This window comes from Parasteatoda tepidariorum, chromosome 3, assembly GCF_043381705.1.
Source record: "Parasteatoda tepidariorum isolate YZ-2023 chromosome 3, CAS_Ptep_4.0, whole genome shotgun sequence".
NCBI lineage: Eukaryota > Metazoa > Arthropoda > Arachnida > Araneae > Theridiidae > Parasteatoda > Parasteatoda tepidariorum.
The window spans coordinates 14,488,762-14,515,338 of NC_092206.1; the positions used below are offsets into that span (position 1 = coordinate 14,488,762).

The 26,577-nt window shown below is 28.4% G+C and overlaps 1 protein-coding gene across 10 annotated transcripts in view; it reads right to left on the bottom strand.

Annotated features, from left to right (window-relative positions):
- Positions 1-9,087: 9,087 nt before the first annotated feature.
- LOC107440902 (uncharacterized) overlaps positions 9,088-26,577 on the bottom strand; it is a 45,733-nt gene continuing 28,243 nt past the window's right edge. For 2 of the 10 annotated variants that reach the window (XM_043046652.2, XM_043046647.2), the window contains 11 exons: positions 19,933-20,013; positions 19,562-19,642; positions 19,190-19,270; positions 18,380-18,463; positions 17,250-17,339; positions 16,486-16,569; positions 15,557-15,637; positions 14,362-14,442; positions 13,586-13,669; positions 13,197-13,277; positions 9,088-10,134 (listed from right to left, as the gene is read on the bottom strand). In XM_043046652.2, coding sequence (XP_042902586.1) covers positions 9,800-10,134; positions 13,197-13,277; positions 13,586-13,669; positions 14,362-14,442; positions 15,557-15,637; positions 16,486-16,569; positions 17,250-17,339; positions 18,380-18,463; positions 19,190-19,270; positions 19,562-19,642; positions 19,933-20,013 — 1,163 coding nt within the window. In that variant the 3' untranslated portion in view covers positions 9,088-9,799. The remainder of the gene's footprint in view (positions 10,135-13,196; positions 13,278-13,585; positions 13,670-14,361; positions 14,443-15,556; positions 15,638-16,485; positions 16,570-17,249; positions 17,340-18,379; positions 18,464-19,189; positions 19,271-19,561; positions 19,643-19,932; positions 20,014-26,577) is intronic. The other 8 variants (XM_043046648.2, XM_043046653.2, XM_043046649.2 and 5 more) reach the window with 8 other exon arrangements.

The window sequence follows — 26,577 nt, forward strand, 5'->3', positions numbered from 1 at the left end:
ACTATTAAGTCTCTTTAGGGGTCATTTTGACCATTATGCACTGTTAGTAATTTCTAGAAAAAATGGTTAAATAAAAATCTCTTTAATTGTTGTTTTATCATATTCAATCAAAGTAGTTAAATGTCCATAAAAATATGGTNTTGTGGCGTAACTACCACTACGATTATTAAAAATCAATCCACTATTATGTAAGACATGCTAACTTGACTCAATCTTGAGGTATTTGATAGAAGATGGTTGGCATATTTGAATTCTACACTCCCCACAAACTATTTTTTGACTAAATAGAGCTAAAGCTAGCAATCACTACTGATGTTATCGTTCAAATATGTTTAAAGTTGAATCCTTTATAGTTAAATTTAAAATAATGGCTACTTAACCAATCAGAAAATATTTCGTTTCTCGCTCATTCCGTTCCAACGGTTTGTCGTAGAATGTTTTAATTTAGACAGTGACCTTCCTCGTGATTCGATTTATCTGTTTGACAAATTTCATCGATTTTGGTCGGATGGTTTAGGAGTCTATAAGGGACACAAACAGATAGAGATTCATTATTTATATATACTAGCTGAATACCCGTTCTTCGTATAGGATGAATAAAAATAGAATGGAATTAATCTGTACTGACCAAGTGTGCGAAATCATACACGGAGCAGAAATTCATATACTGACACAATTGAAGAGTTTAGTGGAAGAACCAGGTAAGTGACATATTAGGGGTATTTACGAATCAGTGAAAATCACAGAAAATGGTTGCATAACTATTGCGTACATTTAATGTAGCAAAGTTGTTTTTGCTTACACTTTAATCTTAACGTAACTAATTCATATAAGTTTTTAATATGTATGCCTGATTTTATTATCATATTAGATTGTGGGAAATAAAATAAAACGAAGAATTATTTCGCCTTTTAATAAATAGGTAATAAAATAGTTCGGAGACCACTTTCTTTTCCTCTTACCTGTTTATAGCCTCTTTGAAAATGTCACTTATCTGGTTTATCCATTACAATCTTCAATTAATATTGCTAATATAAGTTCATTTTCATCATTCATTTTTTATAATTTTTTGTCCCTCTAGGTGGATTTACGTTATTATATTAAACAAAACACGACTTTCGTAGTTTATTCCATCAGCATCACTTTGTGTGGCCACTTCACTTGGCCAACTTATGATAGTCAAAATTTGTCGCATGATGTAATTTTCTCCGGTTCATATCCCCTTCAAGTGCGTGTAAGACACTGGTTTTAACACTATCGGAATTAAAACTGCTTATTATAGGCGCAGTTGTAATAATCACCAAATATATCGATATAATACTTTATATTAGTACATTTGGTGCTTATTGCATAACCTTTCAACATTTTCGTTCGAAATATATTTAGCAGTGGCAGCAACCGAAAGCCGGAATTTTAAACTCATTTGAATTATTTGATGACCCTGATAAGGACTTTGGTCCATGACTATTCATCTTACCTATATTTACTGTCTAAATACTTATAAGCAGTAATGGAAAACGTTCTTTTAATTCTAAAATATTAACGCACTATCTTTGCTACCACTGGAAAAATGTTTTTTTGAAACTAAGGAAAATCCGTTGTAGAATTCTTATTAAAACTGCACCAATCACCATAGTACACATTACCAAAATTAAACGTAATCTTCGTATTACGATTTTCTACGGTTTCCATTAACCGTAAAAAATTTAGTTTTTAAGCACGTAGCTTATTATTTTATTTCAATTAATACACATTTCCAATATTCTTGTTCATTTACGTCGCACTAGAGCTGCACAATGGGCTATTGGCGACGGTCTGGGAAACACCCCTGAGGATGATCCGAAGACATGCCATCACAATTTTGATCCTATGCGGAGGGGATGGCACCCCCGCTTCGGTAGCCCGACGACCTGCACTTTACGGTAGCACAGTTTAACGAGGACCAATACCGCACACCCTCGGTCCCTACGCAGGCTGATCCATGTGGTCACCCACCCGCACACTGACCGCAGCCAGTGATGCTTGACTTAGGTGATGTGCTGGGAACCGTGCCTTAACGTTCAGTCCACTGCGGGACCATTTCCTATATTCATTGATATTGATAACAACATGGCGAATAATAATATTCCCACAACGTATAAGTAATTTAACTCCACTATCTTTGTTTTCAGATAGTTTTTTTTAATTTGAATTTCTACACATTATCAATATTAATTAAGAATCATTGTTGTCAATAATAAGTTGGGTAATTTTTTACGGTTCGTCTAAACGAATAAGTACCTTTACTCCTTTAATTTTGCCGTTTAGTACATAGCTTATTACATCAATGATAGCTTATTACATCATTACGCATGAATTACCTAAATTAATTAAGAATCATTGGTGTCAATAATATTTTGTTATTTTTTTACGTCTCTATCTCAAGTGCATCAGTACTACTTTCCCATTAATTTTGCATTTAAATGCATAGATAATTTTTTTCATTTTAATTACCGTTGATTTTAAATTGTTTACTTTTATGAAAACACGTTTTAAAAGAATTACTATAAACAAGCGGTATTCGGCAACTTTGGAAATATTAATTTGGTGACGTAATCCACGAATGCTACCACATTAATGTTGATCAGTGAATTTATTTGACATAGCGAATAAAAAATAATTAAATATTAGAGTAGGTGCAATAAACTTTTTTTTAAAATCAAATAGAGCTCTAAGCAAGCAAATATCACTGATAATAATTTTAAAATACTAAAAAATTTAACTGCCTAAAGTTAAATTTGAAACAATGACTATTGCTTAACCAATCTGAAAATTCCTTTTCGTTTTTCGCTCATCCCGCTCGAAGGAACAGTTCGTCGTCTAATGTCAACACTGAACTTCAGCGTGCTTCAAAATATCTGACTGCCAAATTTCATCACTTTCGGTTGGATACTTAGGAGTCTACGATGGTCAGACAGACTGATATTCATATATATTTTACTTGAATGTGTGAAGTTATCACTAGACAACCATTGCAGCATTCATTTTTACTAGCTCTATCTCTCACGACGATTTACAATAAGTTTCCTTTAGCACCTAGGTACGCGTATATCTGAAGATAAGAAAGACCTCACTTTTTTAAGCTTATAATCATAGTTTTGGAGTTATTAAATTGAAAAGTTTTGTTTTTTAGCTATTTACTAAGGAATCATTGCTTAAAGTGCAAAGTGAATATTCTTTGCTCAATGTGCTCCATAATCAACGAAAAGAAAAATTATGCTAATTGTAAATTAAAAACGATTACACCTATTTCTTTTTAATAGCCAAAATAATAAATACTGTACTTATAATTGTATATGTTACCGGTTTGAAACCCGGCATTCTATTCCATGGCAGTGGTTCCAAATTCTTTTTTTTTTCCGGCTATGGAACCCTACATGATCGATCCCCTTTTGGCGGAACCCCGACATTTAATAAATGAAAATATTTAATGAATGAATAAAAAAGTATCATATCGTTTCATCAATAGTGTAAGGACTCTGATTTCACTCCCACGCATCTGGATGACCCCTGACCTGAAGGGCAGTGTGTGAGGGACAAAGGTAGTGTCGTTGCCCTATCTCTCGTGAGAAATGATATTAAGACCATGATGCTCGTGGAGAGACTGCGTTAACGACAATACCAACCTTCGCCTATCAAACGGTAACTCAAGTTCGCATGTCTTATATACCAGTGAATTGATGTTTAATAATCATAGTGGTAGTTACACTACAATACTCTCCTACCTGAATTTTATCAGAAATAGAATTTGATGAACGGATACCACTAGTTGCCATATTTGCGAAAGACCGTGGGAGCTGTATTAAATTCACACCGAATTTTGAACGCTTGTGTTGAGAGCTGTATTATGTTCACCGCGTTTTAAGCGTTTTTCTTGAGAGTTGCATTATGTTCACGGTTGTATCTGGTTTATTCTGAGTTACTATTAGCAATCGAGTATGTGCAGGATCCCGTTGTGTGAAAATGACACTGAGAAGCAACAGCGCGAGGAGGATGATGACGCAGTCCTGATTTGCAAATCAACAGTTTAATGTGGATCATCTATCTAAGAAGACTTTACTTTCAATGTAGGCGAGTTCATATTTCGTCACCAATGTGGGGAGAGAAGTTTTCGTCAATGCCAAATTTCATCAATCTAAAAGTATCTCTACATGAAATTAAGTTATCATGTACTATATATTGGTGAATTGATGCTTAATAATCATAATGGTAGTTACACCGCAATGGTGATAGAGTATAGATCAGGGTGCGAAGTCAAATCTTTAAACAAAAAATAAGCACTTTTTAAGTACTCAAAAATATTTTTCAGCACTACATACATTAACAAAATGCAAAATAATTTTCAAAGACTTTAGATGATCATGTGAAAATAAAGAATTTCTGACAAAGAACTCTTTTCTTGATTATATTAGCCGTTATAAAATGATCNACCGCAATGGTGATAGAGTATAGACTAGGGTGCGAAGTCAAATCTTTAAACAAAAAATAAGCACTTTTTAAGTACTCAAAAATATTTTTAAGCACTACATACATTAACAAAATGCAAAATAATTTTCAAAGTCTTTAGATGATCATGAGAAAATAACTAATTTCTGACAAAGAACTCTTTTCTTGATTATATTAGCCGTTATAAAATGATCGAGAGAATTTTCACTTCGATATCAGAGGGTGGAAAATGAAGTCTGAAATTGAGAATATCTTGCAAAATGCACCGAATCCAGCTCAGTAGACGCACGTACGGACTCGCAAGTATTTCATCAAACATGTAAAATCATTGACGCTTTCATACGCTATGGACTGACTGTACGCCGAAATGAATTGTGAAAACGTTGAATAGAACAATGCGAAAAGCATGCGAATGCATAATACGTGGCAAAAATAAATCTTATTTTGGAAAAGGGGAAATTAAGCACCTTTTAAAAGCACCCAATGAAAAAAAAAACATCTTTAAGGCTTTTAAATAACGAAAATCGAAAATAAGCACCCTTAAGCACTTTTTAAAAACGCTACGCACCATGTAGATGAAGAAGGGAGCAATAGGGCTCCAGAAATTTAAAACTAGATTTTATTTTTTGAAATGCGTATAATTATAAATAATTAAAAAATCTAAAATAAATACAGATGTAAGTTCCCTCAATCTTCTGAGTGCACCAATATGAACTGCAAAGAAAACTGCTTCACAACTTTTTAAAAAATAGTATTAGGTCAGGCAGTTTAATTCACAGGTCTGGAGTGATATATAACCTTCTAATTTGACTTCATTGTATGTATAAACTGAATATACATATGCTAAAACTTGGTTTTTATTGAAATATTAAGATGAAAAAGGACAGAAAAAATTTTTGAGAATGGTTATGAGAGAGACATATTTCTCCATCATTGAATTAGTTTATTTTTATTCCATACAAAATACTAATACAATTTTTTAGAAATGTGTCCTTTTCACTATTCATTCAATATATTATTATTAGAATTTGGGTTTCTTTTTCACAAGCATTTTAATTAAATAATTTCATAAAAATAATGAAAATATTAAATAAATAATATGTAATTAATCAGATATAAGTTTAATAACAATTCCATATTTTGGTTATTTTTATTCCATACGAAATATAAATACAATTTCTTAAAACTTTGTCCCTTTTTCTTATTTATTCAATATATTGTTATAAATTTTTTTTTCAATTTTGCTTTTTTTCACAAGCATTTTAATTAAATAATTTCATAAAAATAACGAAAATATTAAATGAATAAAATGGGTAATTAATCAGACATAAGTTTAATTACAATTCAAATTCATAACTGGTAAAAAAAAGTCTGAACTCTCGGTGCCCCTGTGACCCTTCCACCAAACCTAAGGGAATGCAGAACACCATTTGGGAACTGTTGTTCTATGGAATGACTTAGGCATCGTATATAATGCCTAAATTTAGCTGGAAATATATGAAACGATTCATTCTTTACACATTTCCAACACATTCCAAATGCCAATGTTAGGAATTCCATATGAGAACAAAGTACGATAAAAATGTCATTCAGGAGCCAATCATGTTGCAACATGCTGGTTAATTTTAATTTCGTTCTTTTAATATGAAAATTTTGTTTTCCTTAATAAGAAAGGCATACATTTTGTTTAATACAAATTTTTTTTCTTTATGTATTTTGAATAGCATTCTCATTATTATTTCAGAAACTTTTGAATATGGCACCACATTTATATAATAACCTTATCAGAAACATTATTCATATTTTTCCTAAATAGCATTTCTCTATAGATATCTATAGAATGTCTATATACAAGTCAAGTATGTAATAATTCTCACATGTCATACTATGATGAAAAATATCTAGCATTATGCACAAAACCGCAGTTTCATACAATGCCAGTAAGATATATACAATAATATATTTCATAATACAAAAATATATATTAAAGGTGGTGATTTCAGAAAACCTTGAATGATGAAGAAAACAATGCAAAGTGTTCAATAATCAGTGAAAGAAAGATTTCAAACAACGTAATTAATTTGATTTTTGGCATTGCTCATTTGCGAATAAAATAAATAAATTACACATATTTAAAATTTTTTTTAAATTTCTAGGACACAATTTTGTTGTTATATCATAATCATTTCTTCATAATAATTTGCCATAAAACTATTGGACCAAAAAGTGTAGTCTGACTGAATATTACAAAGTGTCACTTCTTTCAATACTTTTTACACTTTGTATTAATAATCTGCAAAGTTACATCATAATTATTTCTTCATAAAATTATTGATAAATGTGCAAAAAGTGCAGTTTCAGTGAACATCACAATAGTCTGTAAGGCAGCATTACAAAGTTTCCCTTCTCCCATTATTTTTTACATTTTGTATTAATAATCTGTAAAGGAGGAGGGCTTGGGAGATAAAAAAAACCTCCTCAAAAATTATACATAATTTGATTAATAAGCAATTCAATAATAAGTAGGATATAGACATAACAAAGTTTTCCTCATTCATTGTTTTGTCATTTAAACATCAAACATTTAGGGGATATATATATATATATATATATATACTTAATAATAAAAATATATAATAGTGTTTTTATAAATACATTTTAGGAACTAAAATTTCTAACTTTTCCTAAAATTTTCGACTTTTACCTTAAAACAATCTTTTTTATTCAGATCACAATAAACTAATCACAGTCATATATTTTAATATAGTACACTTTTTAATATGTTTAATATACAAATGAATAACAGATAGTTTACACTCTATATAAATATAATTTATTTTATTCAAGAGAAGAATAAAAAAGACTAAAAAAGATTTCTAAAAGACTTTACTCTAAAAAATTAGACCCACAGAACAAAAACAAAATTACATAATTTTTTTTTACCGAGTAATAAATTTTCATTGACTACCATAATTAAAAGGTTGATTTCAAATATACTAATTCATTAGCGCATAAGATATTTTAAGAAAAGATATTGAACACAAAAAGAAACCTTTTCCAAATAAACACAATTTTCTTCGGACAGAATAGGACACTGACCAGGTCAGTTTTCAAATCTTCAACGGAGACCCTGGTAAAAATCTTGGCAGAAGTCCCTGGCACAAAACCTTTGAATTGGGCTGACTCTATCTAGACAAAATTAATCACACCAACCAATAAACTCTTGAATTTGAATTTTAGCAATTTTAATTGGTTTACTTTTTTCTAACAAAATTAGTTCAAGAATTTTATTTATTCTTATGCTATTTATTGCTTTATTCATGTTAACTAGCATTATTTTCATAATAAGCACTAAGTACCCCCTATTGACATTTGCGATAAAATGTTTATACAACAAAATATAAGAGCTAACCAAAAAGTATTCTTTTGAAAAAGTAAAATTTTTTTAAATTTGAAACATTGTAGAGATTATTGAGCCTTTGCAAAGAATGGGCCTTGAGTTCAGCTGCTAAGGAAGAGATCAGGCTCTGCTTAAAACGATTGCCATTTCGATTTTTTCATAAAAGTATTTTCCTTAGACGAAAAAATTTAGTTTGATACAGAATCAGCTTGCTATAATAAAACTCACCACTTTCTATAATCTGGCATCATATATTTTTGAACTGCTAAAACACTTTACCAAAATGTAAGGTAAACTGAAAAATATAAGAAATAATATCCTTTTTGCATAGCTGCTAACATGGATGGAAAAAATCTAGTACATTTAACAAAGTAATATAAATTTCATGATAATTGTTGCAAAATGTACTAATTATTTCACACATGGGGAATTTTAGGGATTCTTAAAGTCATCAAAATAGAAAAACTGCAATATTTTCTTCTCATGATTAAATGAACTTGAAATGTTATACATTATGTTTACTCTTAATTTTGAATAGTAATATGCATTTAATTTATCAAAGATAGTTAAACAGATTTTTAATTTATTAAAAAAGGGAGTTCTGAATAAAAATAAACTCAAAATTTTAGAACAAAAAAGTTTGAAATTGATTTTTATAAATGAGGCTTGCTTCATTTTGTATTAGTAACACATATTTAAATATTCAAGCAAAGTAATAATCTGTGCAAAAATTCTATTTCAATAGGGATTTCTTTAGGAAAATTTAACCAATTTTAGTGAATTTTTAAAAATGTACAATTTTAATTAAACCAATAGATCAGGAGAAACTGGCAAAATCTAGTAGTATACTGGAAAGTACAGTAGAGTTGGTAGCTATACTTTTATGTAAATCTATTAGTAAAAGAAGTTTTAATACAAAAATGGGGAAAATGCTTTTTGAGTTTAGCGCTATTTTCTCATTACAGGCATGCAATGAAAAATGAAATGCGAGAGATATTCAGTTAATAAGAAAGATTACTACAATCAAATACACAACTCTGCAGTGAGATTCAATAAGTTGAGCTTAAATACAAATAGGCTCACACAACTCACATTTTCCACAGGAAATAAAGGGGAATCAAATCTAAATATAATTTTTAAAAATAAGATCATAAATCATAAGACAAATAATAATAAAAAAAGTGCCTTCCCCTTCGATATTCAGAAATAGGCCATACTGCACACAAATCTGAAAATTGATTCTAAAATAATAAAAAATTTTAATGTGTCTTTTACCTCTAATACATGGAAATATGAAAGCACACATCTTTCTGAATAAATTTCAAAGAATTGTTCACTTAGTTTAAAGGAACTAATTAAAAATAATGTGATTTTATAAAAAAATCTAGGCTTCATAGTGAGTACATTTTTTTTTATAACAAAAACTGCAATTGCCTTAAAGTAAAATAGAATACTGATAACAACAATATAACAAAATAGACTAGCCACCCAAGAATAATCTTTTGACCTAGATCACAACTTAAATAACAACTACACTGAGCACAATAACAACTGTTGATAATTAATTACACTTCAATTAAAGTAGACAGAAATATGTCACATTACACTACATAACAGTAACATATTTTATACAGTAATATATTTCAATATAGTGTATCTGCAATATGTTTTAAACATAAATATAGTAATTTCAGACATGAATACATTGACGTAATGCTTTACAATCTATAATTGAATTTGTTCAAGAGGAGAAGAAAACTCTAAAAAATCAGATCCAAGAAAAAAAAAAATTTGATAATGTATTTTTATGGACAACCAAAAATTGAATTTTTGATTTGAAATATGCAAATTAATAAGCGCATAAGATAAGGCATCTAACACAAAAAGGAGAAGAAGCTTAGGAGGGGATCAGGCTCAGCTTAAAGTGAATGCTCGGTGTCTCGATTTCTCTCGTAAAAGTGTTTTCATTAAACAAAAAAGCTTAGTTTGGTAATGATCATTCTTGCTAAGATGAAAATCATCACTTTCTATAATCTGGCTTTGTAATTTTTTAAACTGGTGAAATACTTGATCAAAATGTAAGGTAAACTTAGAAATATAGGAAATAATATCCTTCTTGTTCCGTAAATCCATCAGTAAAAGACGCTTCAATACAAAAATGGGCAGAATGCCTTCTGAGTTTCGCACCATTTTTTCTAAACTAGCATGTAATGAAAAGCTTCTCAGGCAAATTTCATCTTCATCAGTACCTAAATAAGTAAAAAAAAGAAATTAATATAAAATTTTGAAAGTAGTTATGAGCTGTGCAAATAGATTTCTATTATTTTTTTTAAGTTGGTAATTTTAGATTTCTTTCCCACACATATTTCCGTCTATTTGATATTATTATCAATTTTTAATAACAAAGGGAAGAGTTAAGAGTGCTTGGTATTCTCCTTTATAGGTCCAAGACCATTTGTGTCAGAATCCTTAAAAGGTGTGTCTGTCGACTTGTAAGTACATTAGCTTTGCAAACTATTTCTGACAACACTATTTATATCATTATTATGTCACTGTGTTTGGCAACGACTTGTACATTCATATATCAGTGGTCATTGCGGGTGTAACTTGTGTACTTGTTAAATAAATAATTTCAAGAAAATGAAGCAGTAAGATCAAACGACAAAAATTAACATATACAAAACACTCCTACGGCTGGTGATCCTATATGGTAGTGAGTGCTGGACTCTTAATAAAAAAAAGGATAACAAATTGCTGATTTTTGAGACAGGGATACTTAGAAAAATTTTTGGTGCAGTCTCTGAGAATAACAAATGGAGCACCCTTTACAATCATGAGTTATATAAAATCTATAAACAACCAGACATAGTTCATGTTATTAAGGCCAATCGCATTTCATGGCTGGGACACCTTTTTAGATCTGAAGACCGAACCCCCACAAAAAAAGTACAAACCAGAAGGTAAAAAAAAGGAGTCGTTCACCGACTAATTGGCTGGATGCAGCTGAGAGGGGCCTAAAGATAATAAGAATAAATAACTGGAAGGCCACGGCACAGAATAGATCAAGATGGCAAAAACTTATTGGGACAGCCTTGGCCTGTCATAGGCTGTAGTGACCAAGAAGAAGAAGATGCAATAAGATATTACCTGATTGAAAAACTTCATTCACTTAAAAATAGATACAGTCAATTCGCTATAACTTGAAGTACGATAACTCGAATATTACTATAACTCGATTTTTTTATGAGATCCCGACCCTTTTATCTTCAATTTCATGTTAATTATTCTCGATTACACGAATTTTACTTCCTTTAACTCGATTTTTTTTTGGATCTTTTAAAGCAAGAAAAAAAACCTAGGAGCTGATATCTTGCCCCTTCCTTTGCAACACACACACAATGTCTTTCGCACTCTTCATGGAGAAGCTAAAGCTGTCCCTCTTGAAGTATGTGAACAGTGGTTAAATGAAACGTTACCAAATTTACTTCAAGGATACAGTTAAAATGATGTTTTCAATATTGATGAAATGGGTTTATTTTTTAAATGTCTTCCAAATAAGACTATGATGTTTAAGGATGAAAACTGCTCAGGGGGTAAAATGAGCAAGGAACGTTTGACTGTCCTAGTTGGAGGAAATGCGTCTGGGACAGAGAAATTGCCTTTACTTGCTATCGGAAAATACCGAAATCTCCCGATCTTTCAAGAATGTAAAAACGTATCCTTTGGATTACAAGTCTAACAAAAAGTTTTGGATGACATCAGCATTATATGAAGACTATGTAAGAAAATTGGATCAGAAATTCTTCGCTAAGAAAAGAAAACTGATACTCTTTATGGATAAATGCACAGCGCATAGTGATCTACCAAATTTGAAAGCAGTAAACTTGCAGTTTCTCCCGCCAAACACAACAAGTTGCAGCCCATGGACCAGGGTATCATAAAGTGCTTTAAACAGTCTTATCGTAAATGGCTTGTCAGAAAAATGATCTTAAACATCGTAAGCATTTAGAAGATGAGCATTAATTAAATAATCCGACAATATTTTGAAAGTCCAAAACCGAAACTAACGGTAAGTCGAACTTCCGATATGTCGAAGTTTTTCGTCAGTCCTATCAGATTCGAGTTATCGCGAATTCACTGTATATGTGAAAAAACAGTCAACATGTTTCAAGCACTCTAAAAATAGGCACTCATTTTCAAGACTTACCAGACATGAATGTAAAGAAGCAAAAATGATTTGAAATAAAAACAAAGTTGTCAATGAAAAAATAAAGGTGTGAAAGAAAGCTAGAAAGAGCACAGGAGCTGAGAGAAAAAAAAAGAGATTAAAAACAGAACAAGAAAAGTCTCATTGGCCAAGATACAAATCAGAGTAAAATGCATTTGTACTCTTCATGGGGAGGTGGGAGGAACCAATGTTGTTAACAAGGGAATCAGCATTCAAATGAATAAAATAAGATTCCAGGGCATCAAGATGAGCTGATGTGTTTGAAGTGGAAACAGTGGAAATTGAACTTATGCTCAAGATTCCAACAATGTGAAGCAACTGAACATTTCTTGAATTCCTGATAATGGACATATCTGTCATATTTTTTAAGTCTAAATTTTAAAGCTAAGGTCACACTGACAAGGAATGTGGTAAATGCCTCAGTGATTATTAAAGCTAATAGGATTTTTAGGAGACTTAAATTTGAGTTTGTAAACAGGCCAGAAAATGACTTTAAAACCAAAAACAGGAGAGGATGCAAGCAATTATAACAAATGGGAGAAAACAACGGTCAAGTAATAAGCGTTCTGTAAGGATTAGAAGGAGAGGGGCATTTGGGTGTAAAAAGTTAAAGAAGAAGAGTCAGGGTAAAGGTTTAGCGCACAGAAAAAAGAGTGAAATGCAGATGTTTTCTGATAATTAGGGTGAAAAGAATTAAATTGAGCAGGACAAAGAGACAGCAAATTTTTTTCAATACACAAAGGGGAACCTCTTTATAAGATATCTATGATAAAATGATTTTGTTAAATAACTTTACAGAGGAGCAGTTTTAGCCTAATATCTAAAAAAACAAACAAACAAACTAGTTTGTTAATTATTATAAAATATTTAAACCAATATTCAATGAAAAATATGCATAGATAAAAATAGAGAAAACAATAGACTAGCAAATATTAAATATTGGATAAATTTAATACATATTTCAGTACCTATTGCAAAATGTATTAAAAAATTGCTTTAAAATAATCATGAAAACAATTTATAATTTAATAACAATTTGTTTATAATTGTTCACAATAAAGGAAAAAAATAAAATTCCCATACTTTTTTCTGTTACATGCTGCAGGAAAGGAGTCTGGTCCGAGAATTCAGGATTTTTTCTTGGTTTTCCCCTGCCCAAACACGCTGAAAATAATAATAATAGTAAATAATTCTAAAATTATTTTACTTAAGTATTAGCAAAATTATTATGACTGAGCAGCAAAAACACTGATCCCATTTTTAATTAGTTTTGTAAAATGATAGTTCGTAAAATGCAGAACTTCTCAACAGCAAGGAAAAATATTTTTAAAATTCTGAAATGCACACAAAAATAAAATTGAAGAGACTACTACACACAAAATAATTAAAATATAATATTACAAACAATTAACTAATAATAACTTGTTCATAATATAATTGCTAGTAACATTTTAAAAATAAATTTCCCTTACATTTTCCAGTAATTTTTTCAAGTAGTGAAGGAGTTTGGACGGATACTTCATCATCGTTTCCTGGTGTTTCATTATCCAGACAAACTGTGAAAAGAGGGTGAAAAAATTTATTAATTTTATATTTAAGTTCATTAAAAAATAATGATAATTTTTTAAATGGACGGGTGCATTGCAAAATGTTGGTGACAGTTAGTAAATAGATAGAATTTCCAATAAGCCTATGATGCTTATGAATAATTGTTTTTGTTGAACAAAAAATATATGCACAATATTGATTTCATGCATTTTTCGTTAAAAATTACAGGATAAACTCAGTTTTTTACAGTCTTTCCTTAAAACTCTTAAGAAAGTACTTTAACTATGAACATGAAATCAAGTCAATAAGTAAATTTGATGAAAATTGAATGAGCTATTATGTCTGAGTAGGAAAAATATTGTTTTAAGAAAATGCCATTAAAAAGTAAGTGAATATTTATTTCATTTATACACCTATCATTACATATAGCAAAAAGTCATGAAAATTGTTTTATTAAAAATTTTACAAAGGTGAAATAAGAAAAGAAAAAAAAATTTACTTTCTATTCTTAATAATAATCTTTTAACAACTTTTTTTTTAAATTATAAAAAATATACAAACATAATAAAGAAAACAATAAACAAATAATTATTAAACATAGGAAAATTGTAATACTTCTGTGTTAAACATTTTATTAATTAATTACAATTTGTTTATAATGTAATTGTCTTCAATATGGGAAAAAATAAACTTTCCATACTTTTTTCTGTTATATCTTGTAGGAAAGGAGTTTTATCCAAAACTTCAGGTTTTTTTATTGACCTTCCATTGCCCAAGCATGCTGTAAAGAAAAAAAAAAATTTATTTAAGTATTAGACAGATTAGCAAAAACACAGATCATATGCCATTTCGTCATGAATTCAAATTGTTTTTAAACATATTATAAGCACGCATTTTTTAAGCAAAAATATATATTTTTAATAGTTTTCTTAGTAATACACCAAGTGATTTTTGAAAAAATAGTTTGATTAATAACTTCTTGATGCACACGTTCGATCTGTGCCCATTTTGTTGTGAATTCTTATCCTGTTTTGAGCTGCTTTTTCACTGATTATAGCCACAGATTTCCATATAATTTTTAAAATCTCAATATTTTTATAGCAAACTATAAAGAATCACGAATCTCAAATAACTCATATGTTTTTTTACTACTTTGATTTCATTTTTCACTCATTTCATTGTAAATCCATGTGGTTTTTGATTGCAATATCACAGTTATTGATATAAATTTTTAAATGATTTTTTAATTTTTATGAAAACTTGAGCTGAAAACTTGAACGAGAAGATAACACCATTTGAGCTCAATTCGCAGACCAAGGTTCTAATATAAATATCAAAATTTAAAAGAATGTCAGATAGTTATTAAATCACAGCCCTAAATTTGCAGGTCACCAATTGCAAACAGGTGACATGTGAATGTACTTCACGAGAAAAGATGATGTGAATGTCTACCGTATGTTGAACTCAGTTTCACAGCATTTCAATTCTCAAATTTATTCAACTCTTAATTCAAAGAATTAAAAAATATAAACATAATCAAAACTGTTCTATAGGCAACAAACACTTAATAGTAATCACATGTTGTTAAGTCTGATGATAAAATAAGTGAAAAATGAGAGTTTTGTTTGACAGTATAAAAAATACTCAATAAAATAAATTTTTTAAATGTTGAAAGTTAAGAAAAAAAAATCTCATTTTAATTAATTAGAAAATATAAATAAAATAAAATAGGAGAAAGCATTAGGCATACAAAGAATTTGAATAATAGATAAATTTTTTAATTAGTTAATAAATTTGTTATTAAAATAAATTGCAAAAAATTTGTTCATAATATAACATGCAACATTTGGAAAATAAGCAAATTTTGAAGGAAAAAAAAGCATCATCTCTCATACTTTTTTCTATAACTTTTTGTAGTGAAGGAGGTTGATCCAGAGCTTCAGGGTTTTTTTTTGGTCTTCCTACTTTTAAAGGGGCTACAAAAAGTGACACAGAAAAATAATTCAGAATTACTTTTACAATTTTGATGATAGATTAATGACAAGTAACTAATGAACATATAAACAAATCTGTATACATATTTCTCTCGAATGTTCATAAAAAAGTCATCAAATCAGAGCCCTAAATTTGTAGGTCACCAATTGCAAACAGGTGATCGTATTTCACGACACTTGATGATGTCAATGCTTTTTTTGTTGTTTTACCGTATGACGAACTCAGTTTCACAGCATTTCAATTCTCAAATTCATTCAACTCTTAATTCAAATGATTAAAAAATATAAACAAAATCAAAACTATTCTATAAGCAACAAACACTTAAAAGTAATCACATGTTGTTAAGTCTGATGATAAAGTGGGTGAAAAATGAGAGTTTTTTCTGACAGTATAAAAAATACTCAATGAAATCAATTTTTTAAATGCTGAAAGTTAAGAAAAAAAATTTACTCCTAACTTTTTAACAACAACATTTTAGACACAAGCTTTATATTTTTTAAATGCATGCAAAAACAAAAAAATATAAAACATTGGATACATTTTAATATTTCTGTGCCCACTGTAGAATTTATTAAAAACATTGTTTTGAAATAAATATAAAATTAATTCAAACATTAATAATAATTTCTCTATTATAAGATTACATTAATAATAATTTCTCTATTATATATTTGTAAGATTCCGAAATGCACACAAAAATAAAATAGAAGAATCTACCGCACATAAACCAATTCAAATATAATTAAGCAAATAATTAATTATTTAATAATAGCTTGTTCATAATATATAATTGGTAGTAACATTTTGAAAATAAACAAATTTCCTTTACATTTTACTGTAATTTCTTCAGGTAGTGAAGGAGTTTGGACGGATACTTCATCATCGTTTCCTGGTGTTTCCCTACTCAAACACACTGTGGAAAAGAGATAAAAAAAAATAGTAAGATTAAATTTATATTTAAGTTTCAGGATCATAAGAAATTTGAAATTTGTAAAATGTCAAACTTCTCAATAAGTCAACAATATATATAACTAATTAGTTTACTTAGCACGAAGGTCTTTCTTGATCAAGTGCACATATTTTTACTGTATATTAAAGTCGTTTTAATATCATTTCATTAAAATTCTTAATCTTATTAATTAAAAAGTATAAACATAATTAAAATAATTTTACAGGCAGAAAAAAAATTAAAAGTAATGAACATGACGTTAAATCTGTATGGGTGAAAAATAAAAGAGTTATGTCAGTCAGTATAAAAAAATACTGCTTTAAGAAAATACTGTTAAAAGTTTGTGAAAAAAGTGGTATCTTTGTCATTTAGGTCTTTCTTGATTATGTCATGTATTTTTTTTACTGTATAATAAACTCACTGGTAGAGCATTTTATTAAAAATCTAATTTTAATTAATTAAAAAAAATATAAATAAAATAAAATAGGAGAAAGCATTTGGCATACAAAGTATTTGAATAATAGATAAATTTTATAATTTGTCAACAAATTTTTTATTAAAATAAATTGCAAAAAAAATTTGTTCATAATATAACATGCAACATTTAAAAAATAAGCAAGTTTTGAAAAAAAAAAAAGCATCACCTCTCATACTTTTTTCTATAACTATTTGTAGTGAAGGAGGTTGATCCAGAGCTTCAGGGTTTTTTCTTGGTCTTCCTACTTTCAAAGGGGCTGTAAAAAGTGACACAGAAAAAGAATTTAGAATTTTTTTTAAAATTTTGATGATAGATCAATGAAAAGTAGATAATGAACATGGAAACAAATCTGTTTATATATTTCTCTTAAATGTTTATAAAAAAAGTCATTATTCGTTAAAGTGGTTGAAAGTAAAAAAAACTGAAATATCAAGAGAGTGAACAGTCATAAGCATGAACGCTCCAAGAAATATGTCATAAAAAGTATATATAAACATATCAAAACTATTCTATAGGCAAGAAACACTTAAAAGTAATCACATGATGCTAAGTCTGGTGATAAAGTGGGTGAAAAAATGAGTTGTTTAACAGTATAAAAAACACTCAATAAAATAAATTTTTAAAATGTTGAAAGTTAAGAAAAAAAATTTACTCCTAACTTTTTAACAACAATATTTAAGACACAAGCATTATATTTTTTAAATACAAGCAAAAACAAACAAATATGAAACATTGGATAAATTTTAATATTTCTGTGCCCATTGTAGAATTTATTAAAAACATTGTTTTGAAATAAATATAAAATTAATTCAAACATTAATAATAATTTCTTTATTACATAATTGTTTTAAATATGTGAAAAAGTAAATTATTATACTTCTTTCTGTTATATCTTGAAGAGAAGGAAATTGGTCAGAAAACTCAGGATTTTTCATTGGTCTTTTAATGCGCAAACATATTGTAAAAAAATAATAATTTTGAATTTTTCTTTATTTTAGTATAAAACTGATTAGCGAAAACACTGATCACATTTTTAATCAGCTTGCCCTATTGTAAAATGATGATGATAGTTTGTAAAATGCTCTACTTCTCATTAGCAAGAAAAAATATTTTTAAGATTCTGAAATGCACACAAAAATAGAATTGAAGAATCTACTGCACATAAAACAATTCGAAAATAATTATGCAATAATAATTATTTAATATAATTATAATTATTTATAATAATCATTTAATAATAACTTGTTCATAATATAATTGTTGATAACATTTTGAAAATAAACAAATTTCCCTTACATTTTTCTGTAGTTTTTTCAGGCAGTGAAGGAGTTTGGACGGATACTTCATCAGCGTTTTCTGGTGTTTCCCTACTCAAACATACTGTGGAAAAGAGATTAAAAAAAATTATTAGATTAAATTTTTATTTAAGTTTTAGGTTCATAACAAATATGACATTTGTAAAATGACAGACATTTATAAAATGCAAAACTTATCTGCAAGCCGAAAATATACATAACTAATTAGCTTTCATTGCACAAAGGTCTTTCTTGATCATGTGCACATGCATATTTTTACTGTGTAATAAAGCTGTTTTAATATCATAACAATAAAACTCTTAATCTTATAAAAAATAAAAAAATATAAACATAATTAAAACAATTTTACAAGCAGAAAAAACAAAAAAGTAATGAACATAACGTTAAGTCTGTAGATGAAGTGGATTAAAAATAAAAGAGTTATGTCAGTCAGTATAAAAAATACTGCTTTAAGAAAATACTGTTAAAAGTTAGTGAAAAAAGTGGTATCTTTGTCATTTTGGTCTTTCTTGATCATGCCAAGCATTTTTTTAAACATCATGCTGTATAATAAACTCACTTGTAAAGCATTTTATTAAAAGTCTCATTTTAATTAATTAAAAAATATAAATAAAATAAAATAGGAGAAAGCATTAGGCGTACAAAGTATTTGAATAATAGATAAATTTTATAATTTGTCAATAAATTTGTTATTGAAATAAATTACAAAAAATTTGTTCATAATATAACATGCAACATTTGGAAAATAAGCAAGTTTTGAAAATAAAAAAAAAAGCATAATCTTTCATACTTCTTTCTATAACTATTTGTAGTGAACGAGGTTGATCCAGAGCTTCAGGGTTTTTTCTTGTTCTTCCTACTTTCAAAGGGGCTGTAAAAAGTGACACAGAAAAATAATTTACAATTATTTTTACAATTTTGATGATAGATTAATGAAAAGTATCTAATGAACATAAAAAAAATCTGTATACATATTTGTCTTAAATATTCATAAAAAAAGTCCTTAATCGTTAAAGGGGTTTACAGTAAAAAAAAAAATTGAAATATCAAGAGAGTGAGCAACCATAAGCACAAATGCTCAAAAGTAAATGTTATAAATTCCCGAATAAAAACATTTGGAAAGTAAGCAAATTCCGAAAAAAAAAAGCATAATCTCTCATACTTTTTTCTGTAACTTTTTGTAGAGAACGAGGTTGATCCGGAGCTTCAGGGCTTTTTCTTGGTCTTCCTACTTTTAAAGGGGCTGTAAAAAGTGACACAGAAAAATAATTTAGAATTATTTTTACAATTTTGATGATAGATTAATGAAAAGTAGCTAATGAACATAAAAAAAAAATCTGTATACATATTTCTCTTAAATATTCATAAAAAAGCCTTATTCGTTAAAGGTGTTTGCAGTAAAAAAAAATTGAAATATCAAGAGAGTAAGCAACCATAAGCATGAATGCTCAAAAGTAAATGTTATAAATTCCCGAATAAAAACATTTGGAAAATAAGCAAATTCTGAAAAAAAAAAAGCATAATCTCTCTTACTTTTTTCTGTAACTTTTTGTAGTGAACGAGGTTGATCCAGAGCTTTAGGGTTTTTTCTTGGTCTTCCTACTTTTAAAGGGGCTGTAAAAAGTGACACAGAAACATAATTTAGAATTATTTTTATAATTTTGATGATAGATTAATGAAAAATAACTAATGAACATATAAATAAATCTATATACATATTCCTCTTAAATGTTCCTAAAAAAGTCCTTATTTGTTAAAGGGGTTGGAAGTAAAAAAAACTGAAATATCAAGAGATTGAGCAGTCATAAGCATTAATGTTCAAAAATATATGTTGAATTCCCAAATAAAAATTCTTTTCTTGCCTTGGCAAGCTGACCCAAACTGAGCTATAAAAGAAAGGTTAATCGCAAAAAAGCTCGTATCAACAATCAAACTTTAATATATTCTCCTTTTAATTACATTTATCAATTTATGCTGGCACAATAACAATTTAGAGTTATATTTAAGTTTTAATAATGCCTAATAATTAACTCAAGAGAGAGATGCGTTTTATCACTGAACATCGGCTAGTCATGTTTTTTTCTTTTGGTTTACTATCATTTTACGAGTAGATGATAGTAGAGTTAGATTAAAGAAGTCATGAGTTCAAGTAAGAATAAAAAATATCATTGGCCTCCAAACAATGAAATTTATAATTTTGAATAAATAAAATAGTAATGCATGTTAATTGAATTAAGTATATGTTGTATACTTTTAGAACATTGCAAAAAGTTTTGTCGAACTGCAAATGATATATATGTTGGATATACATCTTGCCTTAAGCTGTTAGTAACATAAAATCAGTAAAATTTATAATGGTATGTAATTGTAAATTCTTAATTTAACCTTCATTTAACACTATTTATTTTCCGTTCTTAATATTATTCTCGTTTATTGATTATTTAAAAATAAAATTAAAATATAATTGCTGTTAAGGTAATCACATGACATTACTTATGATATAAAAAAAATATTTCCTTTCTGTTTAACAATTATTAAATATGAATTTAACTTATTAAATTACATTTAATTTAATAATAAATTTTATGGGCTCAGTCGACATATTCAATTAAATATTAAATTTAAAAAAAAACAATTTAATATAATTAGCAATATTAAAAAATAAATTTTTATGCAATATTAACTAATTTCTTTGAAAAAAAATTCAATGAGTTTTGAATTATGAATAATTAAGTAATAATAAATTATTCATAATACAACTATTTGTGACACTTTGGAAAAAAAAGCACATCTCCCATACTTTTTACTGCAATTTCTTGCAATATTGCAATGTGGTGAAAGAGTTTGAATGGAAATTTCAAGTTTTTTTTCTTTGTCTTCTCCTTCTTCCACATACTAAAAAAGGAGATGCAGAAAAACAATCTATAATTTTTATTAAATTGTTAGACAGATTAGAGAATACTGGTGACTTATTTAATTAGTTTGTCAATTTTTTAAGAGCATATTTCATTCATACATGTACCAGCACAAAAAGCATTGCATCTTTTAACTTTACACTTTTAAGACAAGGAACTAAATAAGCATATTGTTAAATTTGGTAAAATATAAATTATTAAGTAGAAATAAAAATATTTCAAATTTCACTTGAATTTTAAAATTAAGAAATTTTTTTCCTCCTTATCAACAATCTTTCAGTGAAAGGAAAAAAAAAACTATAAAATAAAGATTTGTAAAAATTTTAATTGTACAAAACACATATAACATGATATTACCTAACAATAAATAAAATATTTAGTCATTTTTTTGTAATCATTAAACAGTAAATGAATTATATTTACTTCTTTATTAGGTAAATTTTTTAATAATATAATAAATTTTGAGTGTTGATTAAATATTTGCATAAAGCTAATATATCTATATAATAAGGCTTTCACAAAAATATTTAACATGTTTTGCTCATTATAGTTCGTAACATTCAGAAAGAAATTAAACAGAATTTACATTTTTTAAAAAATAATTCCTTGATGTAATAACGAAGTTTGGAAGGGTACCAGAATTATTTTGGCGTTAAAGGAGATGCAGAAAAATAAATAACAATAATTTTTGTTTAAGTGATAGACAGAATAGAAAATAATGGTTAATGATACTTTTTTAATTAGTGCATTGACCTTTTTTAATAAGCAAAATAATAGCAACAGTTTTTAAAGACCTGAGTTACATCTTGGCAGATAAAAATAGCAAAAATTAGAAGAAATTTTTTTTTTTTTGAAAAATAACAAGAGTGAATATTAAAATTAAAAAAAATTTTTTTTTAAAAATATATGCAAAAATAAAATTTAAGAACAAATATTAGAATATTGGATGAATTGTGAAATTTATAAATAATTTTGTCAATAAAATGATATTTACTTGTTTAATAATTAAATTTTTGCATAATATAACAAATTTCGAGTGTTCTGTCAAATATTTGCATAAAGCTAATATAATCCCGGTGGCTGAGCGGTAGCGCTTCGCGCTGTCGTGCCACAGGTCCCTGGTTCGATCCNTTCTGTTTCTCTTTGAAAATCGGTGAATTTTCTGAAAAAGCGGAATACTTATAAAAAAAAGTGACATTTTTAGAAAATCTGAATTTTTGATAAAAAAGCTGAAATTCAAGAGATAAAAGTGAAAAAAGCGGAAATCCGCTAAAAAGCGAAAAAATCTCATCCCTGAAAATAGTTAATGTGTTCAGTTCATAATAGTTTTTAACATTCGGAAAGAAGTAAATATAAATTTTTTTAAAAATAATTCCTTGATGTAGTAAAGAACTTTGGAAGGGAATTAAGAAAAGAGATGAAGAGAAATAAATAAGAATAATTTTTACTTAAATGTTAGACAGATTAGAAAAATAATGGTTAATGAAACCTTTTGTTAAATAGTGTATTGAAATTTTTTTAATAAGCAAAATTACAGTGATAGTTTTCAAAGAGCTCGATTATTTCCTAGCAGTTAGAAATAACAAATTTAAAAAACAAATTTTTTTTGAAAAATATAACCAGAGGGAATTTTAAAAATAAATTTTTTTTTTCTAAATATGTGCAAAAATAAAATTTAAGAACAAATATTAGAATAGTGGATAAATTTTGAAATTTATAAATAAATTTGTCAAGAAAATATATTAATAAAATTTTTTCATAGTATTTAGAAAGTAGCCTATTTCTTAAATACTATGAACAATTTTTATAAATATACTTGTTTAACAAATTTGTTTATAAATTTTACAAATAAGTGGATAAATTTTAAAATTTATAAATAAATTTGTTAAGAAAATATATTCATAAAAATTATTCATAGTATTTGGAAAGTAGCATATTTCTTAAATACTATGAACAATTTTTATAAATATACTTGTTTAACAAATTTTACAATTTATCCAATATTCTAATATTTGTTCTTAAATTTTATTTTTCTTCATGTTGTTTGTAGTAAAGGAGTAAGGTCAAATGCTTCAGTGTATTCTCTTTATCTAACCTTACAAAAGCATACTGTAATTGATGATACAGAAAAATAATGTAAAATTAATTTAACAATTTCATATATGATAGATTATTTAAAATATAATCTACAAGCATACAAACAAAGCTAGACTAAAACATACAAGTATGCTATAAACAAGTGAAGCAAGCTCAAATAGAAGCTATCCGAAAAGAACTGCAGAAGCAGTTTTATAAGTTGACAAGTGCAGGAAGCAGGTAATTAATGTAAAAAAAAAAAAAAAAAACAANATATAATCTACAAGCATACAAACAAAGCTAGACTAAAACATACAAGTATGCTATAAACAAGTAAAGCAAGCTCAAATAGAAGCTATCCGAAAAGAACTGCAGAAGCAGTTTTGTAAGTTGACAAGTGCAGGAAGCAGGTAATTAATGTAAAAAAAAAGTCCAGATATCTTTGGTTGTTTTCAGTATAAAATCAATAAAGGTTATAAGGATATTTAAAAGTGAATTCTTTATTTAATACTGTTTTACTAGGAATATTTTAGAATCTTTCCTTAATATTATTTTCTTTTATTAATTAGTATTTAAAATAAAACTAAAGGCTTAGTATATTTTTAAGTCAATCACATGATATTACCTTATTGTATAATAAAAATATTTAGTGACAGTTTTACAAACATTAAAGAGTAAATACACAATATTTCCATACAAATAAGTTGCATCTCATTTGATAAAGAAATTTTAGTTGTGCAGTTATACATATACAATTAAAATAATGAACGCAAATTAACTATTAAAAATTTTGAGCTATTAATAGTTAAAGCTTTGCTCAATGTCTTTCGTTTTTCAATGTCAATGTTTTCTCAATATCTTTGACAAAAATATTTAACGAGTTTTGTCGATAAAATGAATTAATAATAAATTTTTCATAATAGTCTAAAAAAAGCAGATATCCCTACTTTTTTGTATAATTTCTTTTTGTGGTCAGGTCTTAGCAGTGGGTGAACTGGGAGACCGCCCAGAGCCGCTAAAAATTAGGGCCTTGTTAATAGTAATACTTGTTAATATAGTTATGTTACAAGTTTTTTCTCTCGTTTCACTTTCTTGCCTCGTTGAGAAAATTTCTTTTAACTCTTCATAAATTACACTACTAGTTTTATATATTTCACAGTAGAAAAGGTTATCTTGTGGGGAGACGGTGTTATCAACAAAGTCAAACCTTATCAGTCAAAAGGTACCTTTAGATTGAATAGAGTTAGCAGGTTTTATATATTATTGAATTGATGTTTAGTAATTATAGTGGTAGTTACGCCACAACACCCTCCATCAGAATTTTATCAGGGATAGAACTCGATAAACGGATACCACTAGTTGCTGTGTTTGTGAATGACTGGGAGAGCTGTGTTAAGTTCACCGGATTCTGAGCACTTGTGGTGAAAGCTGTATTTAGCTCACGGTGGTGAGTGGTGTCTCTCCTGTGTTGCTATTAGCAGTTCAATGTGTATTGTTGCTCACTGTTCAATTCAACGAAGTAGAAGTGTTCATATCACGTCTGCAGGTCACCAATGTGGGAGACAGTGTTAGCGACTATGTCATCCCTCATCTGTCAAAAGGTAACTGTTGTTAATATGCAAATAAAATCTCATTTTTCCTCTCCCTCTCAAATAAGTTGCGCGAGTTGCGTGATGTAATACAATGACTTCCCGATAGGGGAAATAAATATATATTTGTTGAAGAAGCTGACTAGTTGTTGGTTGAATCAGATGTGTAGCACTGTGTGTGCGAACTATTGTTTCCTCATATTATGTTTTAATAAATACTTTATTTGCCGGCATTAGCCTCTGTGTTATTCAACCATACAACAGTGGTAGCAGAGCGTGGTTTACGATCATCATGGAGAAAGACTTAGCTTTTGGAATTCTGAAGTTGACTGGAACTAATTATCATCTTTGGGCCATGAAAATGAAAGCGGTTTTGAATCTCAAAAAACTAATGTCGGCATTGACAGAGGAAGCTCCTACTGACCCTGGTAAATTGCAAGTTTGGGAAAGTACTAACCAAGATGCCGTATCATACTTGAAATTGTCTCTATCAGACAAACAGGCTTTGCAATATGCAGAAGAAAAGAATGCAAAAGCTTTGTGGACAAGAATTAAAACTACCTACACTGGGCTTGAGGAAGATAGAAAGATTGATGCGGGTGCCGAACTTAAGAGCTTAGAAATGCTGGATTCAGAAGCCTTAAACGATTATATAGCTCGAGCTAAAGGATTATCGACTAAGTGTGCTTCCTTGGGACTGAAAATATCTGACAGAGAATTAGTGTTCTACACGGTCAGAGGTCTAGCTGGAAAATATGAGCGCATAACACAAGTTTTAAAAACGCAACGAGAAAAGTCGATAGAAGAAATACTTGAAGTCTTAAGGGAAGAAGAAAAAGATTTACTACAGAAATCCCGTGGACATAGAAATTTGGAATCCGCATATGCTACTCAGAAGAAGAGTTTACCTAGGAAAATTTGCTACGCCTGTAGACGACCGGAACATATAGCAAGGGATTGTTTTTTGAAACATCAAGAAGTGGGAACAGATAGAGACTACAAAACATCGACCAGCAGAGCAAAAGGTCGCCGAAAACCAAATTTTCAAGAGACATTGGTATCCAAAAGTGCTACTCCAGATGATTACGCCTTAGTTTCAGCTGAACAGAAAGGACAAGTGGACGAATGTTGGATCCTGGATAGCGGAGCCACATCTCATATGTGCAAGGATGAACGCTGGTTCGAATCTATAGATGCTTGCGACAGTAAAATATACCAGGCAGGTAAGACTTTTACATTAGATACTAAAGGAACCGGAACTGTTAAAGCTATTTCACTAAGTAATAATGCAAAAATTATAATTAGTAATGTATTGTATGTACCAGAATTACGTCATAATTTACTGTCAGTTACATGTTTAATGGATTTGGGGTTTAATGTAAAATCACATTCAAACTCAGTATTAATTATTGCTCCTAATGGACGCGTAGTTTTGAAAGCTTTAAATGTGAATAAAAAATTAGAAGTTAAGCTAAAACCTAATGTTAATAACGAGGTATGTCTTTCTGAGTGTAACAAAGTTAAAAATAACGCTGAAATGAATGTAATTTGGCATAAAAGATTGTGTCATTTAAATGCTGATTATATGCGTAAAATGT